The 20888-nt window shown below is 36.9% G+C and overlaps 1 protein-coding gene across 7 annotated transcripts in view; it reads left to right on the top strand.

The window, feature by feature from the left end:
* TOPAZ1 (testis and ovary specific TOPAZ 1) overlaps positions 1–20888 on the top strand; it is a 99925-nt gene that overhangs the window by 60556 nt on the left and 18481 nt on the right. For all 7 annotated transcript variants that reach the window (XM_058729195.1, XM_058729191.1, XM_058729189.1 and 4 more), the window contains 4 exons: positions 6601–6667; positions 7972–8146; positions 9718–9818; positions 12286–12451. In XM_058729195.1, coding sequence (XP_058585178.1) covers positions 6601–6667; positions 7972–8146; positions 9718–9818; positions 12286–12451 — 509 coding nt within the window. The remainder of the gene's footprint in view (positions 1–6600; positions 6668–7971; positions 8147–9717; positions 9819–12285; positions 12452–20888) is intronic.

Below are 20888 nucleotides of genomic sequence, written 5' to 3'. Positions count from 1 at the left end.
TGTTTAACAACAATGCAATGTCATATTTCCGCAGAATCCTCAAAAGGAGGTGAAAGCAAGTGTCCTTGGAAAGGTTCCTTGTTAAAGTTGCATGAAAAGAAAAAGATTCCACAGAGCCAATAGATGGCAGCAATTCCGTTAGAAAGTCATTCTATACAATAACCCTCCTCTCTCTTGTCTCCCTCACACCAGCCACAAAGGTTTACAAAGGGAAGTACAGATTAATTTGTTTTATTTTTCTTTATATTTTGTATTTTCTTTTTAATTTTATATTATAGTACAGTATTGTAATCATTTTTATATGAATATTTTTGGGTTGTGGAATGAATCATCTGAGCTTCCATTATTTCTTGTGGGGAAATTGACTTTCATATACAAGTGCTTTGCATTACAAGCATGTTTCTGAAACAAATTACGCTCGCAAACCAAGATTTTACTGCGTGGGTGTGTGTGTGTGCGAGTGTGTGTGTATATGCATGCAATGGAATATTACTCAGCCATAAAAAAAGAATGAAATCTCACCATTGCAACAATGTGGATGGAACTAGAGAGTATAATGCTAAGTGAAATAAGTCAGAGAAAGACAAATACCATATGAATTCATTCATATGTGGAATTTAAGAAACAAAACAAATGACTGTAGGGAAAAGAAGAGAGAGAGTGGCAAACCAAGAAACAGACACTTTATATAGAGAACAAACTAATGGCTACCAGAGGGGAGATAGGCAGGGGGATGGGTTAAATAGGTATGGTGATTAAGGAGGGCGTTTGTGATGAGCACCCAGTGTTGTGCAGAAGTGTTGTATCACTAAATTATACACCTGAAACTAACATTATACTGTGTGTTAACTAACCGGAATTTAAATAAAAACTTAAAACTTAAAATAAAAATTCAAAAATTAAAATACAAAGTTGCATCTCTATATACTAATAGCGAAGTATTCAGAAAAATCAAGAAAACTATCCCATTTACAATAACCTCTTAACAAATAAATTTACTGAGGAGGTGAAGGATTTATACATTGAAAACCATGAAACTGATAAAAGTAATCAAAACAAAAAAAATAAAAAGATATTCTGTGTTCATGGATCGGAACAATTAATACTGTGAAAATGTCCATGCTACCCAAAACTAACTATAGGTTCAATTCAATTTCGATCAAAATTCTAATAACATTTTTTTACAGAAATAGAAAAAACAATTTTAAAATTCATACGGAACTACAACATACCCTGAATGGCTAAAGCAATCTTGAGCAAAAAGAACAAAGTAGGGTATGGTGTATATATACAGAATATGTATTATTCAGCCTTTAAAAAGAAGGGTATCCTACCATCTGTGACAACACGGATTAACATGGAGTACATTATGCTAAGTGAAACAAGGCAGTCACAGAAAGAGATCTGCATGATCTCACTTGTATGTGGAATCTGAAGAAGTCTAACTCAGCAACAAATTAGAATAGTGGTTACCAGGAGATGGGGATGGGAGCAGATGAGGTGTTGGTCAAAGGGTACAAACTTGCAGCTATAAAATTAGTAAGTTCTGGAGACCTATTTTACAACATAATGACTATGGTTAATCATAACGTATTGTGTACTTGGAATTTGCTGAGAGTAGATCTCGTGTTTTCACCGCCCCCCATACACACACACTAGATGAGGTGATAGATACATTAACTATCTCAATGGTGACAATTATTTCACAATGTATATACATTTAGTAAAACATGTTATATATCTTATATACAATTTTTATTTGTCAGCATGCCTTGGTTTAACTGGGGGAAAAGTGTCAATAACAATGCTAGCTAGCAAGGGTTTAGGAAAAGTGTCTCTTAATATGTTTTGGTGGGAATGTAAAATTATATAGCCATAATGGAAAATAGTTGAGCAGTTTCCTTAAAAACTGAACATATAAAAATCAAGTATAGCATTGAACTATTGGGCATTTATTGTAATGAAATGAAAACTTGTACTCAAAAATTTGTGTACAAACATTCATAGCAGCTTTAATTGTAATAGCCAAAACCTAGGGGGAAAACTGATGTTCTTCAACAAGTGAGTGAACAGTTCAGTTGTGGTACATCCATGCCAAGGAATACTACTTAGCAATAGAAATCAACAAACTATTGAAACATGAAACAAATTGAATTGTTCTCAAAGAAATCATACTGAATTTAAAAAGCCAATGTCAAAGGCCACATGCTACGTGGTTCCATTTATATAACATTCTCAAAATGACAAAGCTGTAGATATGGAGAAGCAAGTATGGTTGACAGGGGATGGGGAAAGGGGTTGGGGGATGAATATAAATGGATAACATGAGGAAGTTCCTTTGTGGTGATGGAACAGTTCTATATCTGTATTGTGGTGATGGTAACATGAATCTATATATGGGATAAAGTTGCATAGAACTACACACCCACAGATGAATGCATGTAAAAAGTGGTGAAAACTAAATAATATCTGTAGTCTAATTAACAGTATTGTAACAATGTCAGTTTCCTAGTTTTTATGTTGTTCTACAATTATATAAGAAATCATCATTGGAAGAAGCTGGATGAAGAGTACCAGGACTAGGTCCTATTTTGAAAATTTCTGTGAGTCTGTAATTATTTCAATATAAGTTTTTTAAGGGTAAGTACATATATTAGATACAGCCCAGAGAGCTCTACCAACTTGTATACATGGTATGTATATATACATTATGTTTGTATAGATATGTTGTATACACGTGTATATGTTTGTTTGTGTGGTGTGTGTATATACGTATTTTGGTATATGTGCATATATGTACCTGTGGTGTGTGTGTGTATACATATATGTACACACACACACATATATATATCCAGAAACTTCAGAGACTATTCACAGCTTTGCTAACATAGTGTGTTGTCATACTTTTTTATCTTTTCTAGTCTATTAGGTAACAAATGGTATTTCAGTGTTCTGATTTGCTTTTCTTTTACCATAAATGAGTTTAAAACTTTTCTTTTCATGTATTTGAGGGCTGTTTTTATACTTTTTGTTGTGAATTGTCTGCTCATGTCCATTTTTCTATTGGATTCTGGTTCTTTGTTCCTTAATATTTTTTTCTAGTTTGTCAGTTGTCTTTTGAATTTGTTTATGGTTTTTACCATGCAAAAACTTTTATTTTTATTCAACCTACATTATCAATCTTTTTTTATTGCCTCAGTTTTGAGTCATAGTTATTTTTTATTGCATCTGAATTTTGAGTCATAATTTACCTAAACCAAGGTTTTAGGGAAATTCACCCATGTTTCCTTATTTATGTGGTTTCATTTTTTTTTTTTTTAATTTTTTTTTTCAACGTTTTTTATTTATTTTTGGGACAGAGAGAGACAGAGCATGAACGGGGGAGGGGCAGAGAGAGGGAGACACAGAATCGGAAACAGGCTCTAGGCTCCGAGCCATCAGCCCAGAGCCCGGCGCGGGGCTCGAACTCACCGACCGTGAGATCGTGACCTGGCTGAAGTCGGACGCTTAACCGACTGCGCCACCCAGGCGCCCCTATGTGGTTTCATTTCTGTAGTTAGGTTCTTAATCTATTTGGAGTTTATTCTTATGTGTGGTGTAAGATACAGATCTAATTTTTTTCTCCATTGGTTGTCCCAGTTTTCCCAGCACCACTTATTTAATTTGAGTGATTTGAAATGCTACCTTTGCCAAATACTAAATCTCATATGTGTTTGGGTCTGTGTCTGGACTTTGTAATCTACTCCACTGGACTATTTGTTTATTCGTGCACCAGTTCCACAGTATTTTAATTATAGAGGCTGTAGTAATATGTTTTAACATTTTGTGGGGATAATCCCCTGTGAAGTTTTTCTTTTCCATGTCTCTCTTGCTCTTCTTGCATGTATGTTTTATTGCCTGTAAGTAGTTTGTCTTACCTGCTTTGGCTCCTACCTCTAGTACAGTATTGAATAATAATGGATAGGGCCACCTGGGTGACTCAGTCGGTTAAGTGTCCGACTTCAGTTCAGGTCATGATCTCATGGTTCATGAGTTCGAGCCCTGCTTCGGGGCTCTGACATCTCAGAGCCTGGAGCCTGCTTCAGATTCTGTGTCTCCCTCTCTCTCTTTCCCCTCTCCTGCTACCACTCTGTCTCTCTCTCAAAAATGAATAAACATTAAAAAAATTTTTAAATGAATAATAATGAGTAATAATGGATATGGTGGACATCTTTTCATTGTTCCTGATCATAGTGGAAATATCTCTAGAATTTTCTCATTAAATACAATAGTAGCTTTAGGACTAAGATATATGTATTTAATCACTTCAGAAAGTGTCTCTCAGTCCCTATATTCATAAGTGAATTGATGTTGAATTTTATCAGTCTTTTTTAATATCTATGGAAATAATCATGATTTTTTCCCTTAGATTTTTTTTTTTTTTAATTTTTTTTTTCAACGTTTTTTATTTATTTTTGGGACAGAGAGAGACAGAGCATGAACGGGGGAGGGGCAGAGAGAGAGGGAGACACAGAATCGGAAACAGGCTCCAGGCTCCGAGCCGTCAGCCCAGAGCCTGACGCGGGGCTCGAACTCACGGACCGCGAGATTGTGACCTGGCTGAAGTCGGACGCTTAACCGACTGCGCCACCCAGGCGCCCCGTCCCTTAGATTTTTTAATATGGTATATGATATTGATGGATTTTCTAATACTGAAGTTGCCTTACATTTGCAAAATAAATACCACTCTGTCATGGTGTATCATTTTCTTAAGATGGTCTTGGATTCTGTTTGTTAATATTTTTAATTTTGTGGTAAAATACACATAATATTTACCATCTTAACCATTTTTAAGTGTACATTTCAGCAGTGTTAAACACATTCACATTTTTGTGCAGCCATCACAACCATCATCTGCGTAACTCTTTTCAATTTTGTAAAACTGATTTGCTTGTTAATATTTTATCTAGCTTTTTTCATCACTGTATAACTGATATTGTTCTGTACTTTTCTTTCTTCTGCCTTTATCTAGTTTAAGTATCAATGTTATTTATACTTGATTCATGAAAGGAATTAGGAATTCCATTAAAAAAATTTTTTTTAATCTTTATTTATTTTTGAGAGAGAGACAGAGTGTGAGCACAGGAGGAGCAGAGAGAGAGGGAGACATAGAATCCGAAGCAGGCTCCAGGCCCTGAGCTGTCAGCACAGAGCCGGATGCGGGGCTCGAACACACGAACCATGAGATCATGACCTGAGCTGAAGCCGGACGCTCAACCAACTGAGCCACCCAGGCGCCCCAAGGAATTCCATTTTAATGCTTATAGAGCATTATAAGTTAATTTATAGAGCATTGGGACTAATTGTCAAAACTAGCCCCATAATTTGATGTACAGTAATGGCACCCTCTTATTCCTTTTTTCTTCTTTTTCTCTTTCCAATTGCCAAAGGATGTTTCTTCTTCATTTTTGTCGTTTTTTCTTTCCCAGAAGCTATGCATTTTATAAATTGTGTTCTTTTTTTTTTTTTTTAATTTTAAGTTGATTTATTTATTTTGAGAGAGAGCACAAGCAGGGTATGGGCAGAGAGAGGAAGAGAGAATTCCGAGCAGGTTCCACACTGTCAGCAAAGAGCCCAATTCAGCTCAGACTCACAAACTGTGAGGTCACAAACCTGAGCAGAGATCAAGAGTCTAACACCTTAACTGACTGAGCCACCCAGGCATCCCTAGATTGTGTTCTTCAAATCATACAAACTTTTAAGTTCCTTCTGCGCGATTTGGGTTATAATCTACCCAGTTTTTGTTTTCTTCTATGGGTTAAAATCATTTTCAAATTTAGTATGGACTTAGTCTGTTGTATTTTTTTAATCAGTGTTAGGTTCCATCTGTTCAGTTTTCCCCCACAGGGTTTTTGGTTTTTGTTTTTTGGTTTTTTCGTTTGGTTGGTTGGTTGGGTTTTTTTTTTTTGCATTGTTTTTGTTCTGGTCTGTTTCTGCTTATCACAAATCCTTGTGGATCAGCAAGGATGAAGTGGGAGCAGGAGAGAACAAGTGCTGGTTTTAGTGGTTTTTTTTCTCTTTTTATTCACAATTATTTTGAAGCTTTGGCATTTTCTGTCTTAGTTACTTTACAGGCTGAAGGTATGGTTTCATGTAGAATTTCCTTTTTCATTCCTGTTGCCTACGGTTTGGGGAAGAAATAATGTGAGGTGGGTATCTATGCATTTGCCATTTTCTTCAGCTCTAAAGAATTTTTATAGGGGCGCCTGGGTGGCGCAGTCGGTTAAGCGTCCGACTTCAGCCAGGTCACGATCTCGCGGTCCGTGAGTTCGAGCCCCGCGTCAGGCTCTGGGCTGATGGCTCGGAGCCTGGAGCCTGTTTCCGATTCTGTGTCTCCCTCTCTCTCTGCCCCTCCCCCGTTCATGCTCTGTCTCTCTCTGTCCCAAAAATAAAATAAAAAATGTTGAAAAAAAAATTTAAAAAAAAAAAAAAAAAGAATTTTTATAGATACTGCATTCCTTTTTTTCCACTCTCTGAGGTATATGCTTTGGAACAAGTGAATTAAGGACAATAGTGACTTTGGGGGGTGTGAACATAATTAATGCTTTTCTATTGTTAAAGGTTACGGATGAGGCAATTTAAACAGAACTGGAAATGTGATTTAGATTCAGCCTTGAATGAAATACAGGTATGACATTTACTTTTTTGAATAAATAGCTGTGATCTCTGAAAACCAGTAATAACAAAGGACCTTGAATAGTAAAAGTTTTAGGAAAAGTTTTTAAAATGTGACTCTTATACAAAGAAAGTGCTTGAGAAAAAAGTTTAATTTTTTTAATACTTTGAAATGCAAATGTAACTTCTAGAGTTACGGACTATTCTAAAAATAATTCTGGAAATAATTGGCTCATTTCCAAAGTTAACTTCTATCAAGGTATAATAATCTAAGGCTTAATTAGCCTTTAATTCTTATCACTGGACAGACTCAGTGCATAAGAAAGTTGGCTTTCTTGTCACAGTCCATGGATGGCTGCGATATGTGAGATAATAGTGGAAAGCCAAGGCCAGTGTGCCTTTTCCAGGCGTTTGGAGGATAAGAAATGGAGAACTTTCAGGATGATTTTACTGTTTGGTTTAAGATGATTTTTATATTCATGTAGTAATTGTTGGTCTAGTCTTAATTAGTATTTATATCCTTGAAACAATCTGTTGGTATGGAAAACTATTTCTTTGTTTATAATAGAAAATAATGAGAAGATGTTAAGTTTACTGAAATTTACTTTGTATTCCCTATCATAGAAGAAATGTGATTCCCAAAATGATATTTGGGCCCCAAATCATGAATGGGGCCAAATAATAATAAAATGCAGTCTTTTTTTTTTTTTTTTTCTCAACGTTTTTAAATTTATTTTTGGGACAGAGAGAGACAGAGCATGAACGGGGGAGGGGCAGAGAGAGAGGGAGACACAGAATTGGAAACAGGCTCCAGGCTCCGAGCCATCAGCCCGGAGCCTGACGCGGGGCTCGAACCCATGGACCGCGAGATCGTGACCTGGCTGAAGTCGGACGCTTAACCAACTGCGCCACCCAGGCGCCCCTAAAATGCAGTCTTTAAAAGTAGCAAAATAATGTATTTCTCTGGAGACAGCTCAAATCATATTGCTAATTATCTCTTTTCCATAAAATCTATCCTACTGTCTAGTTCAGGTTTGAGGGTGAGATCCTTAAGTACATTAGGAACAAGACCATTAAAACAAATGGACATTGCCATCTGGAACTTATAGAGACTGTGCTATAGTCAGAAACACAAATTGTATGATAGAAAGTTTTTTAATGGTATAACACTGCTGGTAAGTTTATAAGACCTATAGAAATTGTCTTATTAATTTCTATATATCTAATGTCAGCATGTGCCTATTCCATTATATGTTTGCATAGTGACAGTTTTCTTTCTCTTTTTTTGTTTTGTTTTGTTTCTAATAATTCTGATAGCATTGTAAAGAAAAAGGTGACTGGACCAAATTGGGAAATTTATACATTAACATAAAAATGAGCTGTGGAAACTTTGCAGATTTCCAGAGATTTTGTGCTTGTATTGCTGAAACACTAACAAAAAACTGTAAAGAAGAGAGACCAGACGTTCCATTTTGTGAATTTGCTGAAACAGGTAAAATGTCACTATTTGGGTCTGAGTATTATGTGTGTTAGCGTGGTGCAGTGTTCTTAACAGGAATGTAAAGCTCTTAATATTTTCCACGTTGGGGATAAGTTAATATTGCAGATTTCAGATTTCTCTTTATAAATATTTCCATCTTTTTATTATTAATTTAGATTATAATGATATAAGGTCAAGAATTGGTGTTTTAATATCTCATGCTTCATGTTTTATTTTTCTTTTCATTCAGATTGGTAAAACTATTCCTAGCAAATTATACTGGAGCACCTGAATTTTTGAATCATTTAAGTTGTTACTATCTTCACTACAAGTCAACAAAATTCATGTTTTTGAGACTTTTTTTGAGCTCTTCACTGCTATTTATATATTTTTTAAATGTTTATTTGCTTATTTTGAGAGAGAGGCAGAATGAACATAAGCAGAAAGAGAGTCCCAAGCAGGCTCCCACCATCAGCGCAGAACCTGACAGAGGACTCAATCCCACAAACCGTGAGATCATGGCCTGAGCTGAAATCAAGAGTCAGACACTCAACTGACTGAGCCACCCAGGTGCCACTGCTGTATATTCTTTATCAGGGGTCAACACATGTTTTCTGCAAAGGGCCAGGTAGTAAATGTTTTAGGCTTTACACATTCACATTTAATCTGTGTTACATAGTTTTCTTTCCCTTTCAAACAACCCTTTAAAAATAGGGAAACATGGGAGGCTCCTGGGTGGTGCAGTCGGTTAAGCGTCCGACTTCGGCCAGGTCACGATCTCGCGGTCCGTGGGTTCGAGCCCCGCGTCGGGCTCTGGGCCGATGGCTCGGAGCCTGGAGCCTGTTTCCGATTCTGTGTCTCCCTCTCTCTCTGCCCCTCCCCCGTTCATGCTCTGTCTCTCTCTGTCCCAAAAATAAATAAAAAACGTTGAAAAAAAAATTTAAAAAAAATAAAAATAAAAATAGGGAAACATGGGAGGCTCCTGGGTGGCTCAGTCGGTTGAGTGCCCGACTTCAGCTCAGGTCAAGATCTCACAGTTCGTGAGTTTGAACCTTGTGTTGGGCTCTGTGCTGACAGCTCAGGGCCTGGAGTGTGCTTTGGATTCTGTGTCTCCCTCTCTCTCTGCTCCTCCCCTGCTCACACTCTGTCTCTCTCTCAAAAATAAATAAATATTTAAAAAAAATTTTTTTTAAATAGGGAAACATGGGGCACCCGGGTGGCTCTGTCAGTTAGGTAAGCATCCGACTTCAGCTCAGGTCATGATCTCATGGTTTGTGGGTTCGAGCCCTGCATCAGGCTCTGTGCTGACAGCTCAGAGCCTGGAGCCTGCTTCTGATTCTGTGTGTGTGTCTCTCTCTCCCAAAAATAAATAAAAACATTAAAAAAATTCTTTTTAATAGGGAAACCATTTTTAGCTCTCAGGCTATACAAAAAAACAGACCACACACCAGATTTGGCATATAGGCTGTGGTTTGCTGACACCTGATCTTTGGTCTAGTATCAATAATTTCATGTTAATTTGCCTTTTCTGTCATTTTAAATGACTTTTCCACCTTTTCCCGTATGCCTACTTTGTGTTCCAGTTAGCAAAGATCCACAAAATAGTGAAGTAGATAAAACTTTGCTGGGAAGAATTGGAATCAGTGCTATGTACTTCTATCACAAGCTGTTGCAGTGGGCCAAGGTATGTCATTAAATTTTGTTTGGGCTTGGTACAGAAAGTGTTAATTTTAAATTTTTTAACAGAATATAGTTAGCACTACAAATTAGAAATTTGCTAATAATGTTACAAGTGGCAAAATGAGTCCCAGACTAGTAAGTGAATTATTAGGTAGTATATTAAGCAAACGTGGAAAGGAAGTATCAGGAGACCAGCTACCCTGAAGTATCTCACTATAGGGAGCACTTGGGAAGCTGTGCTAAATACCATTTTGCAAGAGTTCAAGACCTTTTTTTTAAGATGAATCTGGGAAACTCACAACAGAACTTCTTAAAAATCATCTCCTAGAATGCTCTGGAACACTATATCCCATATATCTTGATATCTGCTTTGGGATATCTGCATAGAAGTGGTCTAGTTATTCTGGACTATACTGAACTACCATTCTTTAGATTTCCCTGAGGTGGCAGGTGGTTATAGATTCATTAAAGTGAAATAAAGTAAAGGACAGGAAAATCTAAAATAAGAAGTAAGTGCTGAGGGATGAATGGAGCAGTTGAGAGTGTGGTCAATACTGAATCAACTATTATAATATATCTTCTTGTTACTACTTCTTATATTTCATATGATTGAAGGTGAATTGAGTAAGTTATAATTGAATGTGTTCAATAACATTTAAGCACAGGGTCACTCCTACATATACAGATTCATGGATATTAAAAATTTTAATGCTTATCTATTTCTGAAAGAGAGAGACGGCGTGAGCGGAGGAGGGGCAGAGAGAGAGGGAGACACAGAATCCAAAGTAGGCTTCAGGCACCGAGCTGTCAGCGCAGACCCGGATGCGGGACTCGAACTCATGAACCACAAGATCATGACCTGAGCCAACATGGACACTTTACCTACTGAGTCACCCAGGCACCCCCATGGATTTGTTTTATTTAAAAAACAACAACAACAACAGGGGCACCTGGGTGGCTCAGTCGGTTGGGCGTCTGACTTCAGCTCAGGTCATGATCTCACATTTCATGAGTTTGAGCCCCGTGTTGGCCTCTGTGCTGACAGCTCAGAGCCTGGAGCCTGCTTCAGATTCTGTGTCTCCCTCTCTCTTTCTACCCTCCTCTGCTCATGCTCTGTCTCTGTCTCAAAGATAACTAAACATTAAATTTTTTTTTTTAAAACAGCAACAGAATCCTTATATATAAGGTCTTCAGTCTCCAAGCTCTTCATGAGGTTTAGCACCTACTGTGATGTGTGATCCCATACCAACTGATGTGTGATTAGTATGTGATCCCATACTGGGATGGGCAGAATATACCTTGTCCCTGGTCTCACAATCTAGTTTAAGGTTCATCATAGCATTAATTTCTTAGATATTTAATGCTTGAGAAATTGAGGACTACATGATAAAATCTTTTTGAAAAAGATAGATTTTGCTACAATTTTAGGGCATATTTTAATTTTATTTGGTTAATACTATCTCTTAAGAGGTTGGGGAGTTTGTACCTGAATTTTGATTTAAAATTTTCACTGTCTTGTTTGAAACAAATATTTTATTTATTTTACTTAGTATGAATTTTTTTAGTGGAAACCTATTCCGTTTGAACACAAAATTATTAAAATTAAGTTAAAGATTTCCCTTTAAAAATGCACTCATTTATATAGGCAACTTAAAAATACTTTGACATCACAATATGAATCTGACTCAGGTAGTATAGAATGTAATATAAAACAAGGGTCCATAAACTAAGAGCCAGATCTGGCCCTCGCCTGTTTTTTTACATCTCAAGAGGTAAGAGTGTTTTTTACATTTTTAAACAGTTAGAAAAGAAAAACAGCAACAACCAAAAAGAATGTGCAGCTGACTAAATGTGACCTGCAGAGCCTAAGTATTTACTGTCTGGCTGTCTATAGAAAAAGTTTGCTGACTCTTGATATAAAATAATAATATATGTCTCATTTCTGATGTCCACACTAGAGCTAATCTTTTATGTAGACTATGTGAATAGTCTATTGAATAAAAAAGACAGTTTCCAGTCAGTAGTTTTATTCTTTTTTTCCCTCACTGTCATTCTTCCTATAAATTTGATAAGACATTATCTCGATTTTCACTGTCTCTCCCTCTTAACTCTTAGGGTGATCAACAGAAGAAGTGCAGAAACTTGTAATCAGTAGTTTTCCACATTAGGGCAAGAACTCCTTTTTCCAAAAGAAATCTTTAGGAGAAGCACAAGTATAAAAACACTTGAAAAAAGGAGTCAGCAGTGTGAAGATTAATAGTGAGGCAAAGCCCTGCTTCCTCCCCTTCCCTGTCTGTCTTTGTGGCTAAGCAGGAGGGGACTGAAAACAGGGATTTTAGAGCAGTTTGAAACCATCAGTATAGAAGGATGATTAATATTGGATAATTGGTTTGTATATAATCACTCATTTTGTACCTCTGTGATACTCTATATGAATGATATTCAATGAGTGTTCTTTACTTTTACTCTAGGGAAGGAAGGTCTTAGATAAACTATATGAATTGAAAATACATTTTACAACTTTAAAAGGACTTACAGGGCCTGAGAAGTTAGCACCAAGATGTCAAATTGTGAATGTTGCAGCAGAAATTTTTCTAAAAAGTGGAAGCCTAGATGGTGCCATTTGGGTATTGAGGGGTAAGTTCTGATATATGTAAGCATAATATAATTTGTTGTTACAAATTCTTGTCTATGTAATTACCTTAAATTGATGTTGAATTGTGAATGGCAGTTTGACCTAATAAACCCTAGTGATCATGTGCATAGGAAAGGTGGTTGATGTGTTAAATGGAAGGAGAAAGTTAACCTCACTTTAAAGAAAAAATCATATGACCCTTTGTTGAAAAGCTAGTTCTTACTTCAGCCCAGGCACCATACTAATAAATGCTTTACATCAATTATCTCAGTTAATTTTCATAGAAACTCTACAAGTTTGGAATTAGTATAACCTCCTTTTTTTGTTAGTTAAAAAATGTCAGAGACATTAAGCCACTTGCCCAAAATGATACAACAAGTAAGAAGTGGAGGCTGGATTCAAACCCAGACAGTCCAACTTCAGAGCCCAGGCTTCAGCTACCACTGGGGCAGGTAAATCCCTATTGATAATCTGCATGAACTCTTAACCTTTGTACATACAGGCAAACATGACTTCAAGACAGGACAAGCAAGGTTACTTCCCTAGTAAGTCAATCCATCTAGCAGAAATTACAATGAAATTAAGCCAGGAAAAGCAATTAAGATTGGTTTGCTATGAGGTAAATGAAAACTTAGAGATCACACTAGTAACACAACATGCTACATGATGGTACCTCTGGCTGCTTAAACCATCAGGCAGATTTCATTTGATAAAATGGGATAACAGTGAAGAAACCTCAAGAATCTCTGGGTTTATGGGGCAACTGGATGGTTCAGTCAGTTAAGCATCTGAACAACTCAGGTCATGATCTCACAGTCCATGGGTTCGAATCCTGCATCAGGATCTGTGCTGACTGACAGCTCAGAGCCTGGAGCCTGCTTCGGATTCTGTGTCTCCCTCTCTCTCTGCCCCTTCCCCGCTCATGCTCACTCTCTCTCTCTCAAAAATAAATAAACATTAAAGAAATTAAAAATCTCTGGGTTTAGGTGGGAAGATAGAATATATGCACAGGTAGAGCAAATAGATAATCTTTACACTAACACACAAGCACATATACATGCACATACATACGAATATATAATTTATGTATTATATACGCGGAATAATTGCATACATATATGTAATGTCTTGTATTTGTTCAGGGCTGAGATTTATGGAATACAGAGGTTCTGAGTGGACTTCAGGATCAAAAGCTTGTTGGAAAGGGTTTTCTCCAACTTGACAAATATAGCCAGTGAAGTTTGCTAAGTGGGGAAGGGTAACCAATATACAAAAGTAGAAATTAGCAAGATGTAAGCCAGAGCTCACAAGCTTTCTTGGAAAGGAGAGATGTGGTGAGAATGGAAAGGTTAAAATGGTTGATAAAAATGAGCGTGAGTCACCTTATGATAGGAAATTTCAGCCTAAAAATTCTGGAAAAACCAATCTTTCTCAAACTAGAGCATGAAGGAGAGTTTGTGTGAAGGGTGTGAAATGAACTGTGGAGATTTAAAATTTTTACAATTTTAATGTTCTCTTTAAAAATTCTGTAAGTTATAACACAGGATTTCCTTTTGCAGGGATAATTTCAACTGAAAGTCATTTTCATAAATAAAAATTTACTTCTTCAAAAGAAAGACCCACAGAAGTATACTAAGTTCTCCCCAGAATTATTTTGTTGTTAAAAGCATTCTGCAGTAAACAGGCCTTTCTCAAGAAAGGAAATGCAAAGGACTCTATCTCACTTGTAATACATGAGCGCAATACTCATAATAAAAATATACATTAAAATTACAAAATACCTGTCAGAGTAGCAAAGTAAGAGTTTAGTGATATACTTTTCGTGAAAGTATAGAGAAACAGGCATTCACATACATTGTCTTTAGGGGCTTTTTGGCAAAATATCTGTTAAAATCTAATAGTGCATATTTTCTTTTATGTTTCATCTCTATTTCTAGGAATTTCTCCTGCAAACACAAGTATGTACTGTAAGTTGTCTACAATCTTTTTCTGAGAGAGAGAGATAGATTGAGAGAGTGTGCATGAGCAGGGAGAGAGGGGTGAAGGAGAGAGTGACTGAGAGAGAGACAGAGACAGAGAGGATCTCAAGCAGGCTGCATGCTCAGCATGGAGCCCAACTTGGGGCTCAATCCCATGACCCTGGGATCATGACCCACGCTAAAGGCAAGAGTCAAATGTTCAACCAAGTAAGCTACCCAGGAACCCCTAGAATATTTTTTTTAACCATCATGTGCTAACAAAGGATTCCACATAACTTAAATGTTTCATTAAGAGAGTACAAGTTGATTAACTGTGTGATAGCCATATGATGGAGTAGAATAAAGTAGATCTACAGATATTCATTTGGAATGTTCTCCAGGATCTGTTGCCAGATGAAAAAAGGAATGTGCAGAACAGTGTCCACAGTGATGTAAATAAGATGGACACAGACGTATTTCCTTTTATATCCTTGAAATATTTTTAGAAGGATGCACAAGAAACAAAGAATGGTGTTTGCTTCTGGAAAGAAGAGTTTAGTGCTTGGAGGACATGGATAGGAGGCAGATTAACTTTTTCCATTTGCTTTTTCTATATTTTTTCCTTTTGTTTTTCTTTTTTAATTATTTTTTCCAAATTTTTATTGAAATAGTATTTAGATAACATACAGTGTAATGTTGGTTTCAGGAGTAGAATTTAGTGATTCATCACCTACATATACCACCCAGTGCTCATCACAAGTGCCCTCCTATTAATGCCCATCATCCATTTAGCCCATCAGCCATCCACCTCCCTTCATCAACCATCAGTTTGTCCTCTATTGTTGAGAGTCTTTGGGGTGCCTGGCTGGCTTAGTTGGTTAAGTGTCTTGACTTTGGCTCAGGTCATGATCTCATGGTTTATGGGTTCCAGCCCTGCTTTTGCTGTCAGCACAGAGGATGCTTCAGATTCTCTGTCCCACCCCCTTCCCCTGCTCACATTCTTTCTCCCTCTCTCTCTCAAAAATAAACATTAAAAAAAATTTAAGTCTCTTATGGTTTGTTTCCCTCTCTCTTTTTCCCCCTTCCCCTATGTTCATCTGTTTTGCTTCCTAAATTATACCTATCTGTGAAATAATGAGGTATTTGTCTTTCTCTGACTTATTTTGCTTAGCATAATACACTCTACCTCCATCCACATCATTGCAAATGGCAAGATGTCATTCTTTGTGATGGTTGCATAATATTCCATTGTATATCTATACCACATCTTTATCCGCTCATCAGTGGACAGACACTTGGGCTCTTTCCATAGTTTGGCTATTGTTGATAATGCTGCTATAAACATCAGTGTGCATGTACCCCTTCGAATCTGTATTTTTGTAACATTTGGGTAAATACCTACTAGTGAATTGCTAGTTCATAGGGTAGTTCTATTTTTAAATTTTTGAGGAATCTCCATACAGTTCTCCAGAGTGGCTACACCAGTTTGCATTTCCACCAACAGTGCAAGAGGGTTCCCTTTCTAGACATCTGTGCCAACATGTGTTGTCTCTTGTGTTGTAAATTTTAGCCATTCTGATAGGTGTGAGGTGGTATCTCACTGTAGTTTTGATTTGTATTTCCCTGATGATGAGTGATGTTGAGCATTTTTTCATGTGTCTGTTAGCTATCTGGATGTCTTCTTTGGAAAAATGTCTATAAATGTCTCCTGCCCATTTCTTAACTGGAATGTTTATTTTGGGGGTATTGAGTTTGATAAGTTCTTAATAGATTTTGGATATTCTCTTTCTCAGACATGTCATTTGCAAATATCTTCTCCCATTCTGTGGTTGCCTTTTAGTTTTGTTGATTGTTTTCCTTTGCTATGCAGAAGTTTTTTATTTTGATGAGGTCCCAATAGTTCATTTTTGCTTTTGTTTCCCTTGCCTCTGAAGACATGTCTAGTAAGAAGTTGCTATGACTGAGGCCAGAGAGGTTGCTCGCTGTGTTCTCTAGGATTTTGATGGTTTCCTGTCTCACATTTAAGTGTTTCATCCATCTTGAATTTCTTTTTGTGTATGGTGTAAGAAAGTAGTCCAGTTTCATTCTTCTGCATGTTGCTGTCCAGTCTTCCCAGTACCATTTGCTGAGGAGATTTTCTTTTTTCCATTGGATATACTCTTCTGCTTTGTCAAAGATTGGTTGACCACATACTTGTGGGTCTACTTCTGGGTTTTCTGTTCTGTTCCATTGATCTGTTTTTGTGTCAGTACCATACTGTATTGATAACTGCAGCTTTGTAATACAGCTTGAAGTCCAGAATTGTGATGCCTCCCACTTTCCTTTTTCTTTTTTTTTTTTTTTAATGTTTATTTATTTTTGAGAGAGAGAGAGACAGAGCATGAGCAGGGGAGGAGCAGAGAGACGGGAGACACAGAATCTGAAGGAGGCTCCAGGCTCTGAGCTATCAGCACAGAGCCCAACACAGGGCTTGAACTCATGAACCATGAGAGCATGACCTGGGCCAAAGTTGGGCGCTTAACCTGACTGAGCCACCCAGGCGCCCCTCCCTTTCTTTTTCAGGATTACTTTGTCTATTGGAGGTTTTTCATGGTTCCATACCAATTTTAGGGTTGTTTGCTCTAGTTCTGTGAAAAATGCTGGTGGTATTTTGATAGGGATTGCATTAAGTGTGTAGACAACTTTGGGTAGTATCGACATTATAACAGTGTTTGTTCTTTCAATCCACAAGCATGGAATGTTTTTCCATTTCTTTGTGTCCTCTTTAATTTCTTTTTTTTTTAATTTTTTAACCTTGGTTTTTTATTTTTTAAAATTTACATCCAAATTAGTTAGTATATAGTGAAGCAATGATTTCAGTAGATTCCTTAATGCCCCTTACCCATTTAGCCCATCCCCCCTCCCACAACCCCTCTAGTAACTCTCAGTTTGTTCTCCATATTTATGAGTCTTTTTTGTTTTGTCCCCCTCCATGTTTTTGTATTATTTTTGTTTCCCTTCCCTTATGTTCATCGGTTTTGTTTCTTAAAGTCCTCATATGAGTGAAGTCATATGATTTTTGTCTTTCTCTGACTAATTTCACTTAGCATAATACCCTCCAGTTCCATCCACGTAGTTGCAAATGGCAAGATTTCATTCTTTTTGATTGCCGAGTAATACTCCATTGTATATATATACCACATTTTCTTTATCCATTCATCTATCGATGGACATTTGGGCTCTTTCCATACTTTGGCTATTGTTGGTAGTGCTGCTATAAACATAGGGGTGTGCCCTCTTTAATTTCTTTCATGAGTGTTCTATAGTTTTCAGAGTACTGATTTTTTACCTCTTTTGTTAGGTTTATTCCAAGGTATCTATGTTTTTTGGTGCAATTTTAAATGGGATTGATACCTTGATTTATTTTTCTTCTGCTTCTTTTGGTGTGTAGAAATGGCAACGGATTTCTGAACATTGATTTTATATCCTGCAACTTTGTTGAATTTATATATTAGTTCTGGCAATTTTTTGGTGAAATCTTTTAGGTTTTCTATATAGAATATCATGTCATCTGCAAAGAGCAAAGGTTTGACTTCTTCATTGCCGATTTGGATGCTTTTCATTTCTTTTTGTTGTCTGATTGGTGAGGCTAAGACTTCCAATACTATGGTAAGTAACAGTGGTGAGAGTAGACATCCCTGTCTTTTTCCTGGCTATACAGGAAAAGCTCTCAGTTTTTCTCCACTGAGGATAATATTGGCTGGGGGTCTTTTGTATATGGCCTTTATGATGTTGAGGTATGTTCCATCTATACCTACTTTGTTGAGCATTTTTGTCAAGAGTGGAGGCTATGTTTTGTCAAATGCTTTTTTTTGTTTATCTATTGAGAGGATATGTGGTTCTTTTCTTTTATTGTGGTGTATCACATTGATTGATTTGCAAATATTGAACCAGCCCTGCAGCCCAGGAATAAGTCCCACTTAATTATGGTAAATAATTCTTTTAATGTATTGTTGGATTTGATTTGTTAGTATCTTGTTGAGAATTTTTGCATCCATGTTCATCAGGGATATTGGCCTGTAAGTCTCCTTTATAGTGGGGTCTTTGTCTGGTTTTGGATTCAAGGTGATGCTGTCCTCATAGAGTGAATTTGGAAGTTTTCCTTTCATTTCTGTTTTTTGGAAGTTTGAGAAGAATAGGTATTAACTCTTAAATGTCTGGTACAATTTCCCTGGGAAGCCATCTGGCGCAGGACTTTTATTTGTTGGGAGATTTTTGATTACTGATTCCATTTCTTTGCTGGTTTGGGTTTGTTCACATTTTCTGTTTCTTCCTGTTTGAGTTTTGGTTGTTTGTATGTTTCTAGGAATTTGACCATTTCTTCCACATTGACCAGTTTGTTGGCATATAATTTGTAATATTCTCATAATTTTATATTTCTGTGATGTTGGTTGTGATCGCTTCTCTTTCATTTGTGACTTTGTTTGTTTATTTATTTTATTTTTGATAAGTCTGGCTAGGGGTTTATCAATTTTATTAATTCTTTCCGAGAACCAGCTCTTAGTTTCATTGATCTGTTCTACTGGGTTTTTTTGTTTGTTTCTATTTTATTTATTTCTGCTCAAATCATTATTACTTCCTTTATTCTGCTGGATTTAGGCTTTATTTGCTGTTCCTTTTCTACCCTCTTTAAGTGTACTTTAAGTTGTTTATTTGAGGCATGTCTTACTTCTTGAGGTAGGCCTGTATTACGGTTTACTTCCCTCTTAGGACCCCCTTTGCCATATCCCAAAGGTTTTGGACTATCATGTTTTCATTTTCATTTGCTTCCATGTATTTTTTTAAATTTCTTCTTTAATTTCCTGGTTATCCCATTTATCCTTTAGTAGGACTTTAGTCTCCAATAATTTGCAGTCTTTCCAAATTTTTTCTTATGGCTGACTTCAGGTTTCATAACATTGTGGTCTGAAAATATGCATGGTATGATCTCAGTTTTTTGTACTTGTTGAGAGCTGATTTGTGACCCAGTATGTGATCTAATCTGTAGAATGTTCCATGGTCACTCGAGAAGAATGTGTATACTCCAGCTTTAGGATGAAAAGTTCTGAATATATCTGTTAAGTCTATCTGGTCCAGTGTGTCATTCAAGGCTATTGTTTCTTTGTTGATCTGCTTAGATGATCTATCCATTGTTGTAAGTGGCATGTTAAAGTCCTTTACTATTATTGTATTATTATCACTGAGTTTATGTTTGTTATTAATTGATTTATATATTTGGGTACATAAATGTTTACAATTGTTAGATCTTCTTGATAGGTAGGTCCTTTAATTATGGTATAATGCCCTTCTTCATCTCACATTACAGTCTTTGGTTTAAAATCTGGTTTGTCTGATATAAGTATGGCTACTCTGGCTTTGTTTTGGCATCTGTTAGCATGATAAATCATTATCCATCCTCTCACTTTCAGTCTGTAGGTGTCTTTAGGTCTAAAGTGATCCTCTTAGGGGCACCTGGGTGGCTCAGTAGGTTGAGCATCCCACTTCAGCTCAGGTCATGATCTCTCGGTTCGTGAGTTCAAGCCCCGCATTGGGCTCTGTGCGGACAGCTCAGAGCCTGGAGCCTGCTTTGGATTCTGTGTCTCCTTCTCTCTCTGTCCCTCCCCTGCTCATGCTCTGTCTCTCAAAAATGAATAAACAAACAAAAAAAGAAGTTTAAAAAAAATAAAATGAAATAAAATAAAGTGATCCTCTTGTAGGCACCACGTAGATGGGTCTTGTTTGTTTACCCATTCCAATACCCTGTGTCTTTTGATTTGAGCTTTTAGTCCATTATATTTAGAGCTATTATTGATAGATGTCAATTTGGTGACATTGTGTTATCTATAAAGTTGGTGTTTCTGGTGATGTTCTCTCTTCCTTTCTAGTCTTTATGCTTTTGCTCTTTTTTTCCCACTTCAAAGAGTCCCCTTTAATATTTCTTGCAGGGCTGGGTTAGTGGTCATGAACTCCTTTAGTTTTTGTTTGGGAAACTGTCTTTCCTGTATTCTGCATGACAGCCTTGCTGCATAAAGTATTCTTGGCTGCATACTTTTCCCATTTAGCACATTGAGTATATCGTGCCATTCTCTTCTGGCCTGCCAAGTTTCTGTGGACAGATCTGCTGCAACCCGATCTGTCTTGCTTTGCAGGTTAAGGATTTTTTTTTTACCCTTGCTTCTTTCAGGATTCCTTCTTTATATGAGCATTTTGTGAATTCGACTATGAAAGGTCTTGGTGATGACTGGCTTTTGTTGAATTTAATGGGAATTCTCTGTGGTTCTAATGGATTTGGATCTGTGTTCTTCCTTAGATTAGGGAGGTTTTCAGCTATAATTTGCTCATATAAACTTTCTGCTCCTTTCTCTTTCTCTTTTTCTTCTGGGACTCCTATGATAGGAATGTTGTTGTGCTTTAAGGAGTCACTGAGTTCCCTAAGTCCACATCCATGGTCCGGTACCTTTCT

The sequence above is a fragment of the Neofelis nebulosa genome, chromosome 5 (genome assembly GCF_028018385.1).
Source record: "Neofelis nebulosa isolate mNeoNeb1 chromosome 5, mNeoNeb1.pri, whole genome shotgun sequence".
Taxonomy (NCBI): domain Eukaryota; kingdom Metazoa; phylum Chordata; class Mammalia; order Carnivora; family Felidae; genus Neofelis; species Neofelis nebulosa.
Note: the sequence above shows the minus strand (reverse complement) of the source record. Positions and strands in the feature narration are given on the sequence as shown.